Genomic DNA, 19,813 nt, shown 5'->3' with positions numbered 1-19,813 from the left:
TAGAAATCCCACACCCAAGCTGGCTAGGGCCTTTCTCTATGTGAGACTAATGCTTGATATTTCGTGGTTCCAAGCTGCTCTGTACCAGTTGTGGGAAAGGACAAGGGTTCGAGCTTCAGCTAGCGCTATGGGTTGTGATGAATTTGTGTGAATTTACTTAGGATTTTTTGAGCCAGAAACCCAAGTGTGATTAATAATAAAATAATAATAATAATTGATACTTGGTTGATCCCTGTGGGAAAATTCTCTTTATGACTTTACAACTTGCTCAGTAAGTGATAACATAGCAGTGCCCAAGGAGCTGGGGGTTAAGGGCCTTGTTCAAGGACCTGCAGATATGACAAGGCCAGGATCGAACTGGCAACCTTCTGATCACAGGCACAGAGGCTTAGCCTACTAAGCTGCACAATTCCCCAAAAAGCAGTTTTTATTAGTGTTTTTATTGTATTAGTGTTTTATTCTATTTATTACCTGTCTAATCCATTTTCTAAAAGAAATTCTAAGGGCTCTTTTCCACCGCACCAGGTACCATACTTTTGGTACTTCGAGAAAGTAGAGGTGTAACGATACGCGTATTCGTTCGGTACGAGGCTTTCGGTTCGGTACGCATTACAAAGCGAACGATTCAGAAAAATACTTTTATCCCTCTGGAGTCGATGGCATCGTCAGCGATGCCGAGTATCTTTCTTGTCTATTTCAGTTCATAACTCGCTGAAATCCTATTATAGAATTACGATTACGGATCTTTTGTATTTAGTCCTCGTCTGAGTCAGTCTTCCCCAGACTCGTCATTGATGTTGCTTGTTGTGCTTCCCCGGTCCCTTCTATCCCGAATAAATCCCCGTTTCAACCCGATTTCCTGGCTCCATTCCCCTGCTTCCCTGCTCGTCTTCCTGCGACCGTGACAGAATGACGAGTCTCGGGAAGACTGACTCAGACGAGGACTAAATACAAAAAACGAGCCACAGGTGAGAACAATCAGGGCGAAACAGGAGGTAATGAGGTGGGCGTGGCACACATCGGGAGCGGACGGAGCGGGGCGTGACATAATGTATTGTTATGGTGTTGTTCTCAGTGTGCGTCAATAAACCCCGTTTGCCCGTCTCACCGGCTGGACTCTACTGCTTCACTGCTCGCCCGCCGGCTACCGTGACATAAAGGAGGTTTTGTTTTATTTGCTGCTAAAAAGAAACCTCAGAAGATGGGTGAAGAATAGCTTCATCATTGTTTAAAGTAAAAGAAAAAAACAAGATCATACTTTTTTGATGTTTTAATAAATAAAAAGGTGAAAAAAATCAAAGAAATTATCTGACATTTTTGTTTATTTTTGCTGTATCGAAAACATACTGAACCGTGACACCACTGTGTCGTATCGAACCGAACCATGATTTTTGTGAACCGTTATACCCCTAATGGTATTAATGTTTAACTAGCAAATACTAAATTGAAATGTAATTATACAGTATATGGCTATCTGATAAATCAGATATGCTAAATATAAGCTAGCTAACACAATTTCATTGACATTTTAATGTTTGGGGCCCGATTGCAGCACAATTCATTGATTGAATTTAAAATCAATAACTTATGAACCCTTCGACGCAGATATCATGCAGGTACCGTCAGAATCGCAAGATGCCGAACTTGACAGCACTAATAGTGATGTCTTTGTGTAACCAAGTGCTTGTAATTATGTGTATTAAAAACATCCAAAAATAATCATCTGCATCAAAACACACTGTTTATAAGTTATATTCTGTGTTGTATTATTCATACAGTTTGCTTTCTTTGCTGCATCTGACAGCTGGCGTGGAGTTCCACAGCTCATTGAAATGGTCTGATTCATTTATTATAGACAAAACACCTGTTATAGCCTAGAAATAACAACAAAGCACAATAACCAAATTGGAATATTTCCAAAATTCCCTATCTTAACTTTCCATGGAAAGATTCTGGAAAGTTTCTGGAAATTAGGCTTGGGTGATATGATGGTAATTTATCTCCAATTTTTCAAAATCCTGAAATAACATTGCATTTGAAACCATCAAAGGTCAGCCTCAGTCCAGCTGACTATTGTGGTGTATAACTCGCAATGTCTATATTAACATCATGCTGGCCGGCTGTACAAATAGGAAGAATGTAATTTGGGGTGTGAGAATCCCTGTAATAGTTCAATTCAATTCAATTCAATTTTATTTATATAGCGCATTATCACAACATTACATTGTCTCAATGCGCTTTACATTTCTGCCTCGTAAGGACCCCCCATTGAGTAAGCCAAAGGCAACGGTGGCAAGGAAAAACTCCCTAAGAGGAAGAAACCTTGGGAGGAACCAGACCCAAAGGGGGAGCCCATCCTCCAGGGGCCGGCAGATGAGTCAAACAAACAAGATGATATGACTAAGCTAATACAGGGGTTGAAATATATGTCTCAATGCAGCGGCCGACCGGTGCAGGCACGGGGTGCTTGATGCACGATGGCAGGATTAATAGAGGCACAGCCGCAGGGAAGGATGGCGAGGCATCGTGTTGAGCCAAGGGCAGGCAGGTTGGAGGGTAGTTGCCGGAGGTGGAGGTAGTTGTCTTGCAGGCAGCAGAAGGGGTGAGGGAGGAAGTAAGAAAAATTGTGTATTAGCCAGAGTTGAGGAAACCAGAGGCAGTGCAAGCAAAATGATCGAGTGCAATATTCGTCTAGGCTCCGGCAGATCTGGGTATAGCAGCATGAGAAAGAGGGAGAGACAGGCGAGAACACAGGCATGGGGACTCCCTGAACATCAGCACTCTAGTGTAAAGCTAGAGTGACAGCACTGACGCATCAGTTTATCCAAAGCCAATGACACCGATCCCCACCCAGCTCATCACCTCATACTGTTAGTCTGACTGGGAGTGAGCGACTAGCTGGAACCAGAACTAGGTTTCCTATACGCTAAGCTATACAAGTGCGTTTTTAATCTAGACTTGAAAAGCGAGAGTGTGCCTGAATCCCGCACATCCGCCGGGAGACCATTCCACAGCTGCGGAGCTCTGTAAGAGAATGCTCTGCAGCCTGCCGTAGCCCTGTTTACTTTAGGAACTAATAGATATCCTGCTCCTTGTGAACGAAGCAGGCGAGAAGGGTTGTAAGGGACCAGAAGATCATTGAGATATTGTGGTGCAAGACCATTCAGAGTTTTGTAGGTCAATAGCAATAATTTGTAGTCAATCCTAAACTTGACCGGTAGCCAGTGCAGGGAAGACAGGATAGGGCTAATGTGATCAAATTTTTTAGTTTTTGTGAGAACTCTGGCAGCTGCATTTTGTACTAACTGAAGTTTATGTAGGGATCCAGATGGACAACCCGAAAGGAGGGCATTACAGTAGTCCAATCTAGAAGTTATAAAGGCATGTATTAGTTTTTCTGCATCTTGAAAGGAAAGCATCTTCCGAAGCTTGGCTATGTTCCGTAGATGGTAAAATGCCGTACTGGTAATGCTATTTATGTGAGCACTGAAGCAGAGGTCGGAGTCTACCAGGACACCAAGATTTCTGACCACTGTTTTAAATTGAGTAGGGAGGCCGCTAGGGTTGGGGTTTACAAACTTATTGCGGGCATCCTTAGGACCGATTAAAAGAACCTCAATTTTTTCGGTATTTAACATGAGGAAATTCCTTGCCATCCAACAACGGATGTCTAGCAGACAGTCGGCTAAAGAAGAGAGCTGGGATGCGTCACTAGGTTTGAGAGATAGATACAATTGTGTATCATCAGCATAACAATGAAAATTAACACTGTAATTTCTAATTATGTTACCAAGCGGTAGCATATATAGATTGAACAGTAGTGGGCCCAACACTGATCCCTGCGGGACACCATATCTTACTTTAGTGGCTATGGATGACTCATTGTTTACATGGACAAACTGGTAACGATCAGTTAAATACGAACGAAACCACAGTAGTGCTGTCCCTTTAATGCCAATCAATGTTTCCAGCCGGTCCAAAAGAATATTATGGTCTACAGTATCGAATGCTGCAGTTAGATCCAGTAAGAATAATAGCGATATACAGCCACGGTCGGAAGCCATAAGCAAGTCGTTTATCACTTTGACTAAGGCCGTTTCTGTGCTATGATTGGGTCTGAAACCAGACTGATATAGCTCGTTAGCATTATTATCTTGAAGAAAGGAAGACAGCTGGTGAGCAACAACTTTCTCTAGAATTTTAGAAATGAAGGGAAGATTTGAGATGGGTCTATAGTTTCCTAAGTCACTAGGTTCAAGATTTAGTTTCTTTAGGATAGGTCTAATGACAGCCATTTTAAAAGATTTAGGAACATATCCAAGACTAAGAGATGAGTTTAACAAGTTTAACAATGTAGTGCTAATCAGTGGTGCAATTTCCTTAAGTAGATTGGTGGGTATTGGGTCAACAAGGCTAGTAGTGGGTTTGCAAGAGGAAATTAACTGAAGGAGTTCTGTCTGCACTACAGGAGTGAACCATTCAAAGGTGTTATCATTAGTACTAATAACACTAGCACTAGCAGAGGATTGGTGGTTGTGTGCAACCGTGGGCGTGCTCGTGATGGTATGTCTAATCGTGGTTATTTTATTATTAAAAAACGCAATAAAGGCGACAATAGTCTCTTTCCTTTGGGAATACAGTAATCTAGATATAATTGCTTAGTGCTCTATAAACTAGAGAGGTGGGCCTTGCCTTTGACTATCAGACTGGATAACATTGGGGCTGATGACTAGGGCTGCACGATTCTGAAAAAATGTGAATCATAATTTTTTTGCTTAGAATTGAGATCATGATTCTCTGTTTATGATATTGAATGAATTAAACTGCAAAAGGAAACCCAACAAAACATGACTGTGCCAAACATGATTGTTCCAGGACCAGCATATCAACTTCTGACAAAAGAAAGGAAAGAGTCAGTTGACCATTCAGTTAGGGTACCCAAAAGTGCCACTGGGGTACTTTTTTGGTACTTTAGGGTGGGACTTGAACCGCCTTCTTTGTTAATCGGTTATGCAAATAGCCTGCTTCTGAAATGCAAAACAACTGCCGTTTTGAACAGTTGCATAGATAGTTGCAAACTCAGAAAACAATGATAAATGGTAAAAAATAAAAATAATAATAATGGATGTATGGATAAAAGTGACCCAAGCTTTAACGGCGATCTGGTCAAAAGAACCAGAGATCAGGATAACATAAAAAGAAATAAAGTATTTCATAATATACTAGGGAAATTTCTAAGTATAGCAATTTTGTTGTAATAAATATTGGGGTAAAACAAAAAAAAGTTCAACATAAAAAAAGAGAAACTTAAATTTTTCACAGACACGTTTATCTAGGAGTGATTTAAACAGCAAGGATGAATTTTTAGAATTCAGTACAAAATACCCCGCCTCACGTTGTGATGTCATTCAGAGCCGGTATCAGTTTATATGCTAGTGGAAAACCAACACCTTGAAGTACCGTACTTTTGATGTTTTCTTGAAGTGGAAAAGTGCCCTTTAAAGAGAATGCAGAATTATTGAATGCTTGAGACTCTGGGGAAAAGTAGTAGCATCTGTTTTGATTCAGCTGATGCAGATGAACTGTTGTAATTTAGAAATGAGATCGCGCAGGTGTGAATGGATATAGCAATTTTTTTACAATTAATTGTGCAGCCCTACTGATGACTGTCAGACATATGCCTGTTTCCTTCTTCTTTGTTCATTCCATCCTTGTCTCCAGGACTTTAAACTCTTCCACTAGAATGACTGATGTAGCTGCTGTGTTGGTTTACCACTTAATGTATGACCAGTGATTCTTTTACAATGACCCTGACTGTACAGTGGATATTCTCAGCTGTTAAATAGTGTTTTGATTCTTATTTTGGTTTAAAATGAATATTCATGCAATTCTCCCCTCTTCGTCTTGAACTATAATATATCATTGGTGTAACCATTTTTGTTCTGAGCTGTGGTAGGGTCTGTATTATATTTAGAGGGCATATTCATTGGCAGATTCATTTTGAGTTTCTTAAGAAAAATCCTACTTGTAGAAGTGATTGGTCCTTTGGTGCTCAGTAGAGCCAGCTTTTTACTATAGGATATGGCCTTGCTAGTGGCCTCCAGCCATGTGGGGTTTTGCAGCTCCGCTATTCCAACAGTATGGCCCTTGTCTTGGACCAACGACTGTTAGGCAAAATTTGTTGATTTATGGTTTGGACTTATTGTGTGTTTGTTCTTTTGTATTGTACCGCATGGCCACTGTGTCTCCATTGGCTTCTGTTTAGTCTTTTGTCTGGTTTGCATGCATTAGTTTTTTAAATTTCACATTGGCAGGCTTCCAGTGAAAGGTGTGTCATATTTACCGTCATCATTTATTGCCTTTCTGTGCCAGCCACAGCCGTTTCTTTGTGGTTTGTTTATTTTTTCAGTTCAAATGGCACCAGTAGCCAATCAGTAATATCTATTTAACACAGTCTGACCTTGGTTGGTGCTTGCTATTTGATTGGCCAGTTTGTTCAACTTGGAACTTGCTCAGTGCGGCTCCTTGACTATGTATCATCAGACGGGCTGAATGGGAGTGCCCTTAAATGTGTTAAGTATTCGCTTGAAATGTCCCTGTTTATGCTGTTTTACATTCATGCTTCAACAACAGTTCTCCTATCATAATAATGGTGAATTCACGTGATGAATTTTTTCCCCCAAAAAAATACAGCGGTCTTGAACTTTGCCCTTTTCAACACTAGGGTTGGGTACCGAAAACCGGTGCCAATACGGCACCGGTACCTATATAACCGGTATGTACCGGACCGAAACAAAACGTGAATTTCGGTGCCACTTAGATGCCTGAACTGTCGATTGAAATATTTGTTCTCTGGGGCTATGATGACACAGTTGTAATAAGCATAAAATTCATCAACACAGACATGACATCATCAGGAAATGAGACCATCCGAGATGCGCGTGAATGCAGCAACTAACGTTACACTTGCTCTGACGGCAGCAGGTGGTCTACCGCTATCTTAGCTTGCTAAATTAAACAACTTTTGTTAAAATGCCTAAAACTAAACGGTCGAAAGTGTGGCTATATTTCACAAGAAAGGATTCCAACACCGCGGCGTTTACAGCAGTTGCGTGTAAAGGGGGAAACACGTCAAATCTAATGAAACATTTGAGGGTACACGGAATAAACTTAAAAGCAGACGGATGCACCGTGCTTGACAGCTTGAGGACAACAGCTGGCACGATCGGTGTGGATAACCCCAGCCCCAGTCATACCAACCGTAGCAAAAAGGAGTCCACCGATTTTGTAAAGTATCGGTTCAGGCACCGTTTTGGCACCGGTACCGTTTTAAAAGTATCGATTTGGCACCGGTATCGAAAAAACCCCAAACGATACCAAACCCTATTCAACACACAGGGATGTGGTCCACTCAGAATTTGGCCAGGAAGTAATATATCCTAATAAATCCTCATTTTTAGCCACTTAAATTGGAAGTTTATTCACTACAACAGGATGAGTATAGGTCATGTCAGGAATTTAAATCCTTTATGTTTTTTCCCTGGTTTAATGATGTGATTCTTCTTTAAAATGGTAATTTTAATGTAGCAATTTCAGCTTTGTGCAGGTTCTCTGAGAAGTTTGTCAAAATTTGCACACCTGCACTTAGGGCTGGGCGATAAAACGATTATGATATGTATCGCGATAGACACGTGATCGATATCAATAAAAATGTGTTCGATAAAACGTTCGATATTTTTTATTCTTCGTCGGAAGAAAACAGAGGTTGCGAAGCTAGTTTGGATCCGAACAGGTGTTCCGGGCAATTCAGTTTCCCTATGTTTCCCCTGTCTATCGGGAAATAATGTTTCCCCTAATATTAAATCAAAGAGGTATGTGAAATGTCTGAAAATCACTCAAGTACATTATTACATGTGAATACTGTATTGTTATTAGTACCAAGGCCCAGAGTTGCTGTATACCTGTTTTAACAGGGGGGAACCAAATATCCTGGATGTCAGGAAATAATGTTTCTCCTAATATTTAGGCAAATATGTCTGAAAATCACTCAGGTACAGTATTACATGCGAATACAGTAGTTCGTCACGCATAATATAGTCTTATAAGAAATACTATACCGTTTTCATCAAGAAATATCTCTATCCAGCGAATTAAATACTTTCATTTATTATCAGTAAAAACAAAAAACATGTGATGTTTTAAAATATGTGGCTTGTTTACCTCAAGAGCTTCGTAAAAAGACATGAAAACAACAGCGAAACCGTGTACAAATCAGCGCGCGACAGGGGAAACATAGGGAAACTGAATTGCCCGGAACACCGGAAACGCAGCTGTCATAAATGGTCGTAGCACAGCAAAACAACTGCTTTATGGAAGTTCTGCCGGTTTTTTGTGAATCACTGTGACGGTCGCCTCGCCCTTCCCTAACGCCGCTCGCCCCCCGTCTCCTGAATATTAAGTTATAGGTCTGTATCCTTTCGGTTTGTATGTGTCATGTTGTCCGGTTTTTCGCGTATCCCGTGTTTCGTTTCGAGTCTGCCGTGTCTTTTGTTTCCCCTTCTCTCTTTCCTCTCTGTGTTTACGGCGCACTTCCGGGTTCCGGCTCCCTACGTATCGCGTCTTCCTCGTTAGTGTTTGCATGTGTGTCTTTTCCTAGCACAAAACCTGGACTGAAAATATACTTGAATAGTTCAACTTCAAGTATGATTAGAGTAAGAATAACTTGAAGAGTTACTTTTTCATATTTCTGCAGGTTTTATATTTCAAACAATGTTACTGTACTGTATCAGGTTTGTTTTTTTATATTACAGATGTACTGTATCTCAGTCTACGTCAGTTTTATTTATGTTTACAAAACACTGCACATATTTTAAAAACACTTTATTTTCCATGGTTGTTGACATGTTTAAAATAAAAATGTTTAAATGTAATATATTTTTCTCCTGGTCTTTATTTTAAATGGGTCATAAAAAATGTCAATAATTATCGATATCGACCGATATGAAACACTCATATCGTGATACAGTTTTCAGTCATATCGCCCAGCCCTACCTGCACTTATGGGGAATAGTTGTATGGGGTGTGCCAGTGGTCACGTCAAAAAATACATGGCTGTATACAAAATACAAGGAATAATATCATAGTTTTACACCAACACAAGGATAAATAATCACTGAATCCAAGTGCAGAACTGGATATCCCACCTGAATCCATAAATGTTGTTCACCAATTAATCATAGCAGTTTTACAACAGATTTTATCCCAGCTTAGCTGTGTCCCAAAGATAGCATAACTCATAGAATGAGTTATTTAGAAAGTCAAACCAAGTCACTTGGTTACACAGTCAAATTCAGTAAAACAATCAGAATAAACATTAATGTAGGGTTTTAATATATGTTATATAAGTGGAAAATTATGGAGGGTGTTTTGTGACAATGTTCAGTAGATAAATGTAATTTAAATGATCATTTATAAAGCCGTAATTTACGTGGTTATTTAAAGCCATTAAAAATATCTGTCAACTCCGAGGGCATGCTCTAAACAAAACCGAACATGTAATTGGTTATATTGAAAACTAAATTACAACAGATCGATCTTGCGTAGTTGATAGAATTCTCATTTGTAACTGCATTTTGTCTGTTCTGTCCTGGGGCCGTATTACAGAAACTTCCTAACTTGCAGATCCTGTCTTAACTGTTAGGCAATCATGATAATTAGGGTTAGGACCTGATTTAGGAAAAAAGCCATTACAGATGAACAGTTCCTAAATCACTGTGTATTACACAAGCTTCCTAACTTCCCAAAATCTCAAATAAACTCCCCTAACTAACCCAACTACATAGCCTCGCTCATGACATAAAGATAAAAGTCATAAACATCATGGCCACGTTTCCCCCATATCTGCTGGTGATATGCTCCAAGACCTACAGTACTGTGCAAAAGTCTTAGGCAGTCCAAAGAAATGTTTAAAGCTGTTTATCTGGGTAGCAAGTGAACAAAAAACACAATTTAACATTAGAACATGTGCAAATTAAGAGTAACACAATAAAAACTAGTAATAATTTCTTCTATTTTCTAAAAAGTTCCTGATATCTAGTTGGATGGCTAGATGAACACCACTTCAGTTCCCAAACCTCTCCTCAGGGGCACCTCAGCCATTCCATGATTTTGTTAAATTTCACCAACAGCTCAATTAAATAATTAAATAAATTGGTTTAAAAAGTCAGTGACAGATTGACTTGCTGTATGAGGTGTGGCCAAGTCAAAAAATACATGGCTGCACTGGATGGTTGCTGCAAATACTGGGGTGATTTTAGCAGAGGTTCTGAAATGGCTACGCTGACACACTTCGACAGGAACAATATCATACACCAACACGAGGATAATTGAAACATTTTCTCTGCCTGCGTAAGACTTTTGCACAGTACTGTACGTCAGATAGTAGCAAACAATCCATGGACCCCATATATAACGTGATTTTCGTGTACTTACATATTTAAATTAAATTTAAATAACTATTACTTGACATGTATAAACAGTCATTTAAATGACATACAGTATATGTGTCGAATATTGTCACAAAATACCCTCCATAAAAAGGGGAATATTGTGTTCATGTATTAAGATATGTAATAGTTAAGCACATGCTGCTGCTTATAGAATGTGTCTCCACAGTTCTGTGTAATATCTATACTCTGTGACCACCATCACTTTTCTGGCCTACTTTTGCTGAGTTCCTCCTGTGAGTCAGCAGGAATGTGTGGAATGAGTGAGAGTCCTAGTATTCTCACCCCCTGCACTCTACTGTCCTTTTATAGTCATGGCCTCTCCCTTTCGGTTTAACCACTGCAATCTACCGTTTACTCCTCCTGTCCCAAAGGGAGTTTAGTACACTCCCAAATTGTTATAGTAAAACAAGTCTGTAACAACCATCCTGTCCCAAAATCTACGATGACCCTACATTAATAGCATAGGGTCACTTGGACCCTGTCCAAAGTAGAACAGGGCACAAGGTAGGGGGTATTCTGGGTTCACTGCAAGCTACTAGGGATGGCACGGTTCATGAAAAAAAACCGAACCGTTCGGTTCGCTTGTCTCGGTTCGGAGCATGCATGCGTCGCACGGTTCGACGGTTCATGACATGCGCAATGTAGCCTCATGCCCCGTATGTGACGTCAGTGTGTTTCCCTTTCGCGCGAAAGAATAGGCTATATGCACAGAGCGTTGTGACGTAGTTCCGGTAAAAGTTCAGCCAGCTAAGTAATTTCCGGTAGCCTTTCGTTTGCTGCGTTTAGCTCGTGTTTTCGGCGTTACCACCGTCTCTGAAGAAAACGTTTAAATTTCAGCCAACCGATAGCACAACATCTGAACACTGTTGTGCGCCTTTGTTGTGTGACTTTATTTAATGTGCGGTTAGGCACTTTGTTAAAGAAAATTAAGTTATCTGTGACAAAGCACTCCAGTGAGTGTCATGCCGCTCTTTCCGTGTGCCACGCCCCCTCGTTAACCCTGTGTGGATTCCCCGTGTTTACCAGCTGTTCCTGATTGTTGTCAAATTTGTCATTACTCCATTGTATTTAGTCCGCGTTTCCGTTTCTTTCTCCAGTCCGGTCATTATATTGCAATTCTGCTTTACCGCTCGTCTGTGTTCCTTTTGCTCATTAAACCCCGCATTCCCCCGATCCTAGGTCTCCTCGCCTCTGCTTCCCCGGTCAGCGTTGTAACAGTGAGCCTGCTTCCATGCTGCAATGTGAACATTTGCCATGTTCCTAAAAATTCTGTTTATTGCAGTGTCTGACCACACAGACCTACAGGCTATTGCCAGATGATCATACTAGACATATCAACTGGACATATTTTGAACTATTACAGATTGATGTCTTGTACATACACAGAAACTGGATTTTATCGATTACTCAAGAACATTCAATATAATGAATACCAATTTTTTTCACGTTATATATATATATATATTTATATATATATAACGAACCGAATCAGGCTTAATCAAGATAGGTGATTTATCATTTTAACGATCCCCAATTAAATTAACCCCGTGGACCGGACAAATACAAAACGAATGATTAAACATTATATGCGTCTCTTTTTGTATGTTTTCTAAATAAGACCGCATGCCCATACCCAACTGTAATAGCGATTAAAGCGATCTATTCTTTTAGCATTTATGTTAAGGCAAGACTTTTATTTTATTACTGTTCTGGGATTAATAATGTTTAATAATTTTAATAATGTGCTTTAAGTCAAGTCAAATTCAGTTTATGCATGATTACATGATATAGCTTTTTTAATACTGTATCCTAAATTGTGGATAATTAAGCTAGGCTATATATCATATGCTGAAGTACATTTCTGGAGTGTTAAAGATTAAAAGAAAAAATAACAAGAACCGTACAGAACCGAAAACCGTGACCCTAAAACCGTGATACAAACCGAACCGTGGGTTTTGTGAACCGTGCCACCCCTACAAGCTACACACTCAAGCACACACTGAGGGCAATTCAGAGACATCAGTTTATCTAAACTGCAAGACTTTGAACTGCAGAAGGAAACTGGAGCAGCCAGTGGAAACCCGCTTAATTAATGGAAAGCATGCAAATTCTACACACAGACACACAAACACACAGAGGTTTGTAATTATATCTTTGTGGGGACTCTCCATTCATTTCTATGGGGAAAACTCCCCAGCATGACAACTAACCCCTACCCAGCCCTAACCTTTACCATAAGTAACCAAACAAAATATGAGACTTTTGGCATTTTTAGTTTTTTGATTGCATTCACAGATCTTTGTGGGGACCTGAAAAATGGTCCTCAAAACGTAAAAATAACAGGTGTTTATTAGATTGTAGGGGACATTTGGTCCCCGCAATGTAATAAAAACATAGTCCACACACACACACACACACAGCAGGTGCAGAATTGAGAATGTGACGCTACAGTGCTATGCATTGTGTTACCCCTATATAAGGTTTAAAATGGTTACACATATTGATCTGATAGTGTATACAAAATCTCCAGCAATTTCTTAGTAAGTAAAACAGTAAATTGTATTAATTCCTCTGTAAAACTGATACTGCTACCTTGAGTTATATAACCAAAATTATATGTTTTCAGTATCTTTTGTAAATTAAGTAGTGATGCACCGATAAGGATATTTCTGGCTGATAGCGATAGCGAATTATTTTGAAAACTGACACTGATACCAGTTGTTTGGGAGGTTATGCTTAAAGAAAAACTCTGGCATATAACAACAGTCCCAGAGCACTATATTTTATAACTGTATAATCTTATATAGCCTATACAGCTGCGGAAAAAATTAAAGGACCACAGCACAGCTTTTGTTTCACTCATTTCTCAATTTATGGGTGTGTGTCTGTGAATATACATATTTTTCTGCAAACTGCAGTATGGTTCTTCCCTGTTTCTCATTAATGAAGGGCTTTTTCCTTGCTTTATGGGACCTCAGTCCTGCTTCTAGGAGCCTGATACAAACTATCCTAGCAGTGCACTTCACACCTGCACTTAATGTTTCCTGTTCCTTTTGAAGTTCACTTGATGTCATCCTCTGATTAATGAGAAACTGTTGGATAAGTTAACGGTCATCTCTGGCATTAGAATGTCACTTCCGCCTTTTACCTGGCTTCTTTCTGGTCGCTCAGAATGACAGACCGGAAGTACGATGGTGGTCCCATAAGATTATAATGGAGCTAAAAAATTCCATTTCGTCTATAGTAACGTCGTTACCACCATAACATTGTAGCGCAAGACATTATACTGCATTCCAATTACCTTGAAGGTGTTTGTATGCGCAAAATTCCATGCAATGTCTTATCAACTGGTATTGCTATAAATGGCTTTATGACTTGTACTGGAACACGGTTAACTTGGGTGTGACTTCATTCCCCGCTCCGACTTCTGACTTCCGAGGTAAATGGAATGCAGTATACTCTATGATGCTCTCACAATGACAAAACCATGTAACAACGCTTTTCTCAGAAATGACCTCTGCCATTAACTCGGGTGTGACATCATTTCCAGTTCCAACTTCCGACCCTCAAGGTAAATGGAATATAGTACACTCTAAGGTATTCACAAAGACAAAATCACCCAACCAAGCATTTGTCGAAAATCATCTCTGTCATTAAGTGATGCATGACTATATTGATTCTGGTAAGTAAAAATACACTGTTACAGCCTTGTACTTTATACAGGCTGTGTATTTATCATATTCCTGCTTTTACTGTATGTTTCTGTTATTTTAGGTTTTATGTGTTATTTGGTGGGTTAATCTTTGGGCTGGGAATGCTCAAAAATTATTTAATGTAGATGAATGGTAATTGCCTTTTCGTTTATGCTATTATGTCTACCCCAGAAATTTCCCCTCCTCGCCCGCAAAAATGACCTAATCAAGTCGTCAAATAATAAATAATTTGTTATTTATATGATTTATATAAAATTATTTATATGATTATTGCTGCACCTGGCAGCAGAGTCCTGCACGGGTCTGATTTTGACAAACCGCACCCGCCCGTAACCGTCATACTTAAACCCGTATCTGAACCATTATCCGACAGAAATAAAATAAAATTCCGCACCCGATCCGACCCACTATAAATAAAAACCGACACCCGACCCGCACCCGAATGAAAATCAGATAGCCAAAATTAGACAAAAGTTTATTGCCACAACAAACGACAAGGCATAGCCAGATGTAAATGTTGCTTAATAACAGTCTAATAATAAGCAAAACAAACGGTAGTAGCCTACCTCCAAATTCTGTTTGATATTGCCATGCCCACACATAGCCTTACCAGCTTACAATCAAATGTCTTAATAAAACTAATATTATATAAAATGTACATTAGGCTACCCTGCACAGTATTGGGTTTTATAGGCTACCTACGTGCACTGTCCATTTTCCTTTGATTACCCGATTGGAAATCCTACGCGAAGGCGAAGACTATAGTGTTTGATGCGGTGCTTTATATTAGGGTGATTCCTGTTTCGGACCAAATATTTGGCTGTCTGTTTTCTGAAAATTGGAATGATTGTATTTTATGGTTCAAACATTTTGTCAGGACTATACTATACTTAACTATGAGGAATGTATGTTTGCCAAGCTCTGGGGTTGAAAATATTATAATTATGGGATGTTTTTTGTATATATTTCTCCAGACGTTTTCCACCCTGTTAGGGACATGTACATGGTAATCACAGAGTATAAATAATGTACAAGTCAAACAATACTGAACTTTTCTGGAATACAATGTATCCCTTTTGCTATGATAAAAGTTTCATTCTTGTAGCATTAACAGTTTTAATTTTATGAAGAGTACAATGTCAGAATAATGGAATCTGTGCATTTTTTGTCCCCATGCATTTTGTTGTCTTGTATGAGGAATTTTATTAATTAGAAATAAAAGTATATGTACATGCATTATATGTACCTCATTTAACAAAACAATATACAAATATACCAAATACTTACTGTTGTGATTAGAATATTTTTTTAAATCATTGCTTAACAGGCTGGAATAGAATATAACAGGGTGGAACCGAGTAGGCCTCTTAACAAGCAGATTCAGATTCAACATAGCCAATGATTTCTCCCTCATTTTCCTGCATGTTTAACCTACTGTAATGTCTGGAATAGCGTCAGAATAATAATATTCACAAAATACATAGGAATAGATAGAATTCACTTATTTAAGAACATTTCATACCAACCAACCTCCAAAGTTTTGATTATGCCATTATTATTCATTATTATTAATAATAATACCACTGTAGTAACATAAATAATTAAGAAATACACTCAAATAATAAATCTAATGGAATTCATTTTAATGAAAATAATAAATATTCTTGTACAATTTCTACTCAGTAGGCTGCATATCCCATATATAGCCTAACAGGGTGGAACCTACAGTAACAGGGTGGAATATTTCTAGCTAATTTAGCTCTAGCTCTTTCAGTGAGCAACATTTTGCTGGCACACACTCTACAGCTGATCAGCATTTAAATAGCTATTTTTAACATGTTTTAAAAAATATTTTTTCCAATAAATATTCCCCATAATATATACTAACAGGGTGGAACTTTAAGGGTGCCTCAAACCGGTGTGTAATATAACATTGAGAAAAATACAGGACATAGTGACAGTTAAAGCTTACCTTAGTCTTCCAGTTGAATTTCCCTCAAAAAACAAATGATGTCACTTCCTGGAAATGGCTGTATGGATTTGTAATCTTTTTAGGGAGCCGAGAAACTATAGAGGCTCACAGGGCGGGAAACGAATGCGGGGACATATAATATATTATATAATTACAGAAAACAAAATAAGTTTCACCAGATTTGTTTCTTTCTCTAAAGGTAGTAGGCTATACCCTAGTCTATCAAAATAATAAAGAATAAGTTTTGGTTTTTATAATTTTATAGTTTATATTTACTAAGGAAGTTGAATACATTGCATTTGGGACATGCTAAAATAAGCGCATATTCCAGAGAAATGGTGCTTTAAGGAGATGCAAAATTTTTTTTTAAATAATTTATCTTTGTTAGAGCAATAGGAAACACCGAAACACATAATAAAATAGGCTTATTATAAAGATTTGTCTAATTTTATAAAAGAATAACAGCCAGTTACACACGAGGACATGAATATGTGGCCCAAAACAGGAATCACCCATTACTGTGTAAAAAAAGGATATCGTCCACAGTTGATGGCCTCAGCTAACTCCTTCGCTCCTGGATGACATTTCCGGCGCATGAGAAATCTCGCTCACTTGCGGCGCTGGATGCCGGGGTGGCAAGACTAGATCTCGCAATATGAGCAATATTGGGAAACAAACGCTCATGCTCTCTCCACCGAGACAAGACGTCAAAAGAGTTGTTTTCGTTATCTGAGAACTCCGAAATTCTCCATTTTAGTGGAGTTATTGGCCACAACTTTAAACTCTACACTTGCTAGTTTTCTTTTCAACTCCTCAGCATTCATTTCGAATAACTGCAGGAGATCGCATGCGTTTTTTGAAAATGCAAGTGAGAGATTTCCGGGAATGCGCGTGCAGGCATAAACTGATATGGATTTTATGTTTTATCATCTTGAATGCAGGGATTTTTTGTGTGTCATTAAAATATAGCCCTAGGGTATTTTTTGTTGGCACATGATGTTTTGAAAACCGCAATTTAGACCCGGGCCCTCCTGCGTCCGACCAGACCCGAACCCGTATCCGCACAGTAGAATATTTTTCACCCGTTTCATGAAAATTTGCGGGTCACCTGTCGGGTACCCGAACCCGTGCAGGACCTTTATGGGAGAGATGGTCATACTAATATAGATGGAGTTATGACACTAGTGTAATTGTATTAATTTTGTAGCTTTTGGTTCTGTCTTTTTTTCTGCTTACTTGCAATTTACAAAACCAAGCTGTGTTTTTAATATAAGATAAAAACCAATTAAGTTACTTTAAATGTTTTCATATTTTTTCTATAATTGCAGATTTGCACAATAAATATTATACGTTCATGACTACTTTGAAATGTGTTAAGTTTATTATACAACTTCCTGCTGCAATGGTTTTGCTATGGACATATGGCTTTTTTCCTAAATCAGGTCCTAACCCTTTCAAAAATAGTTATATTGAAATTTACAGATCAAATCATATACCGCAATATACTGTATACTGTCTATCTTCTATGGTTCAAATTATACTGCAATATGAATTTTATGCTATATCGCACAGCCCTATACTGAAGTAGAAATCATGCATGGTTCATGAATAAATATAGTCGCTACTTGAGATAAGATGCGTCCTGATTCATTAATGAACAAACATGACAACAGTATTTCACTTAATAATAATTGATTTCATTGAAATTGTCTTTATGCCTCCCCCAACTTGCTCTTTGTAGAGTAAGCTGGCTGTGAATGGCAGCCACCTGTTGCGGTGTCCAGGGAGCTGGGGGTCAAAGGCCTTGGTCAAGGACCCGCAGACGTGCTGCCACGTGCTGTCTCCTGCTTGTGTTATACATTACTTGTTCCTTCCGTAGTTCCTTAGTTGTTCCTTTGCAGCTCTTTCAGTAGTTCCCAAAGGTTTACAAAATTAATATAGTAAAATACACTCACCTAAAGGATTATTAAGAACACCTATTCAATTTCTCATTAATGCAATTATCTAATCAAGCAATCACATGGCAGTTGCTTCAATGCATTTAGGGGTGTGGTCCTGGTCAAGACAATCTCCTGAACTCCAAACTGAATGTCAGAATGGGAAAGAAAGGTGATTTAAGCAATTTTGAGCATGGCATGGTTGTTGGTGCCAGACGGGCTGGTCTGAGTATTTCACAATCTGCTCAGTTACTGGGATTTTCACGCACAACCATTTCTAGGGTTTACAAAGAATGGTGTGCAAAGGGAAAAACATCCAGTATGCGGCAGTCCTGTGGGCGAAAATGCCTTGTTGATGCTAGAGGTCAGAGGAGAATGGGCCGACTGATTCAAGCTGATAGAAGAGCAACTTTGACTGTAAAAACCACTCATTACAACCGAGGTATGCAGCAAAGCATTTGTGAAGCCACAACACGCACAACCTTGAGGCGGATGGGCTACAACAGCAGAAGACCCCACCGGGTACCACTCATCTCCACTACAAATAGGAAAAAGAGGCTACAATTTGCACAAGCTCACCAAAATTGGACAGTTGAAGACTGGAAAAATGTTGCCTGGTCTGATGAGTCTCGATTTCTGTTGAGACATTCAAATGGTAGAGTCAGAATTTGGCGTAAACAGAATGAGAACATGGATCCATCATGCCTTGTTACCACTGTGCAGGCTGGTGGTGGTGGTGTAATGGTGTGGGGGATGTTTTCTTGGCACACTTTAGGCCGCTTAGTGCCAATTGGGCATCGTTTAAATGCCACGGCCTACCTGAGCATTGTTTCTGACCATGTCCATCTCTTTATGACCACCATGTACCCATCCTCTGATGGCTACTTCCAGCAGGATAATGCACCATGTCACAAAGCTCGAATCATTTCAAATTGGTTTCTTGAACATGACAATGAGTTCACTGTACTAAAATGGTCCCCACAGTCACCAGATCTCAACCCAATAGAGCATCTTTGGGATGTGGTGGAACGGGAGCTTCGTGCCCTGGGTATGCATCCCACAAATCTCCATCAACTGCAAGATGCTATCCTATCAATATGGGCCAACATTTCTAAAGAATGCTTTCAGCACCTTGTTGAATCAATGCCACGTAGAATTAAGGCAGTTCTGAAGGCGAAAGGGTCAAACACCGTAATAGTATGGTGTTCCTAATAATCCTTTAGGTGAGTGTATAATAACTACTTGAGATAAAAGATTCATTAATGATGAACAAACATGAGACCCGTTTTTCATTTGTGTTATTCTTGACTTGTTCCTTCGGTAGTTCACATAGGTTTATAGAATGAACAGATATAACAAATATAGTAATTGTTTAATAAAACATGTCACGATTCATTAATGATGAATTAACATGAGATCAGTATGTAAATAAGACTTAGTTTGTGGTTAATTAATACATAAGTAATAGTGTAATACTGTTTTATTTGTGCCCCATCAAGTAAAGTGTTACTGTTAACTGGGTCCCCTCTCAATGCAGAGAGCTCCATAGCACTTACACCGGTGAACAATTTTATGTAGTTTCCTGCCTATTGAAGCATTACAGCTGTTGTTTCAGCTATGCTATGGTATGATGGTATATGGAAAAATTCATACAGTTCTGGAAATTAAAAAAGGTATGTTGGA

General features: G+C 39.0%; 1 protein-coding gene and 1 long non-coding RNA gene across 7 annotated transcripts in view; one reads left to right on the top strand and one right to left on the bottom strand.

Annotated features, from left to right (window-relative positions):
• Positions 1 to 19,813, top strand: part of smtnb (smoothelin b) — an 89,048-nt gene that overhangs the window by 17,540 nt on the left and 51,695 nt on the right. Inside the window, exon 1 of one of the 6 annotated variants that reach the window (XM_023796066.2) lies at positions 14,158 to 14,190. The exons of the other annotated variants lie outside the window; for them this stretch is intronic. Within the exon in view, the coding sequence (XP_023651834.1) occupies positions 14,173 to 14,190 (18 nt within the window). The 5' untranslated portion in view covers positions 14,158 to 14,172. Of the gene's footprint in view, positions 1 to 14,157; positions 14,191 to 19,813 lie in introns of those variants that run through there. 6 annotated transcript variants of the gene reach the window in all.
• On the bottom strand, positions 1,725 to 17,004 carry LOC140587636 (uncharacterized). Its single transcript, XR_011989305.1, has 2 exons — positions 16,194 to 17,004; positions 1,725 to 2,583 (listed from the first exon to the last, which is right to left on the bottom strand). It is a non-coding gene; the product is annotated as an uncharacterized lncRNA (long non-coding RNA).

The sequence above is a fragment of the Paramormyrops kingsleyae genome, chromosome 2, assembly GCF_048594095.1.
Source record: "Paramormyrops kingsleyae isolate MSU_618 chromosome 2, PKINGS_0.4, whole genome shotgun sequence".
Lineage (NCBI taxonomy): Eukaryota > Metazoa > Chordata > Actinopteri > Osteoglossiformes > Mormyridae > Paramormyrops > Paramormyrops kingsleyae.
Note: the sequence above shows the minus strand (reverse complement) of the source record. Positions and strands in the feature narration are given on the sequence as shown.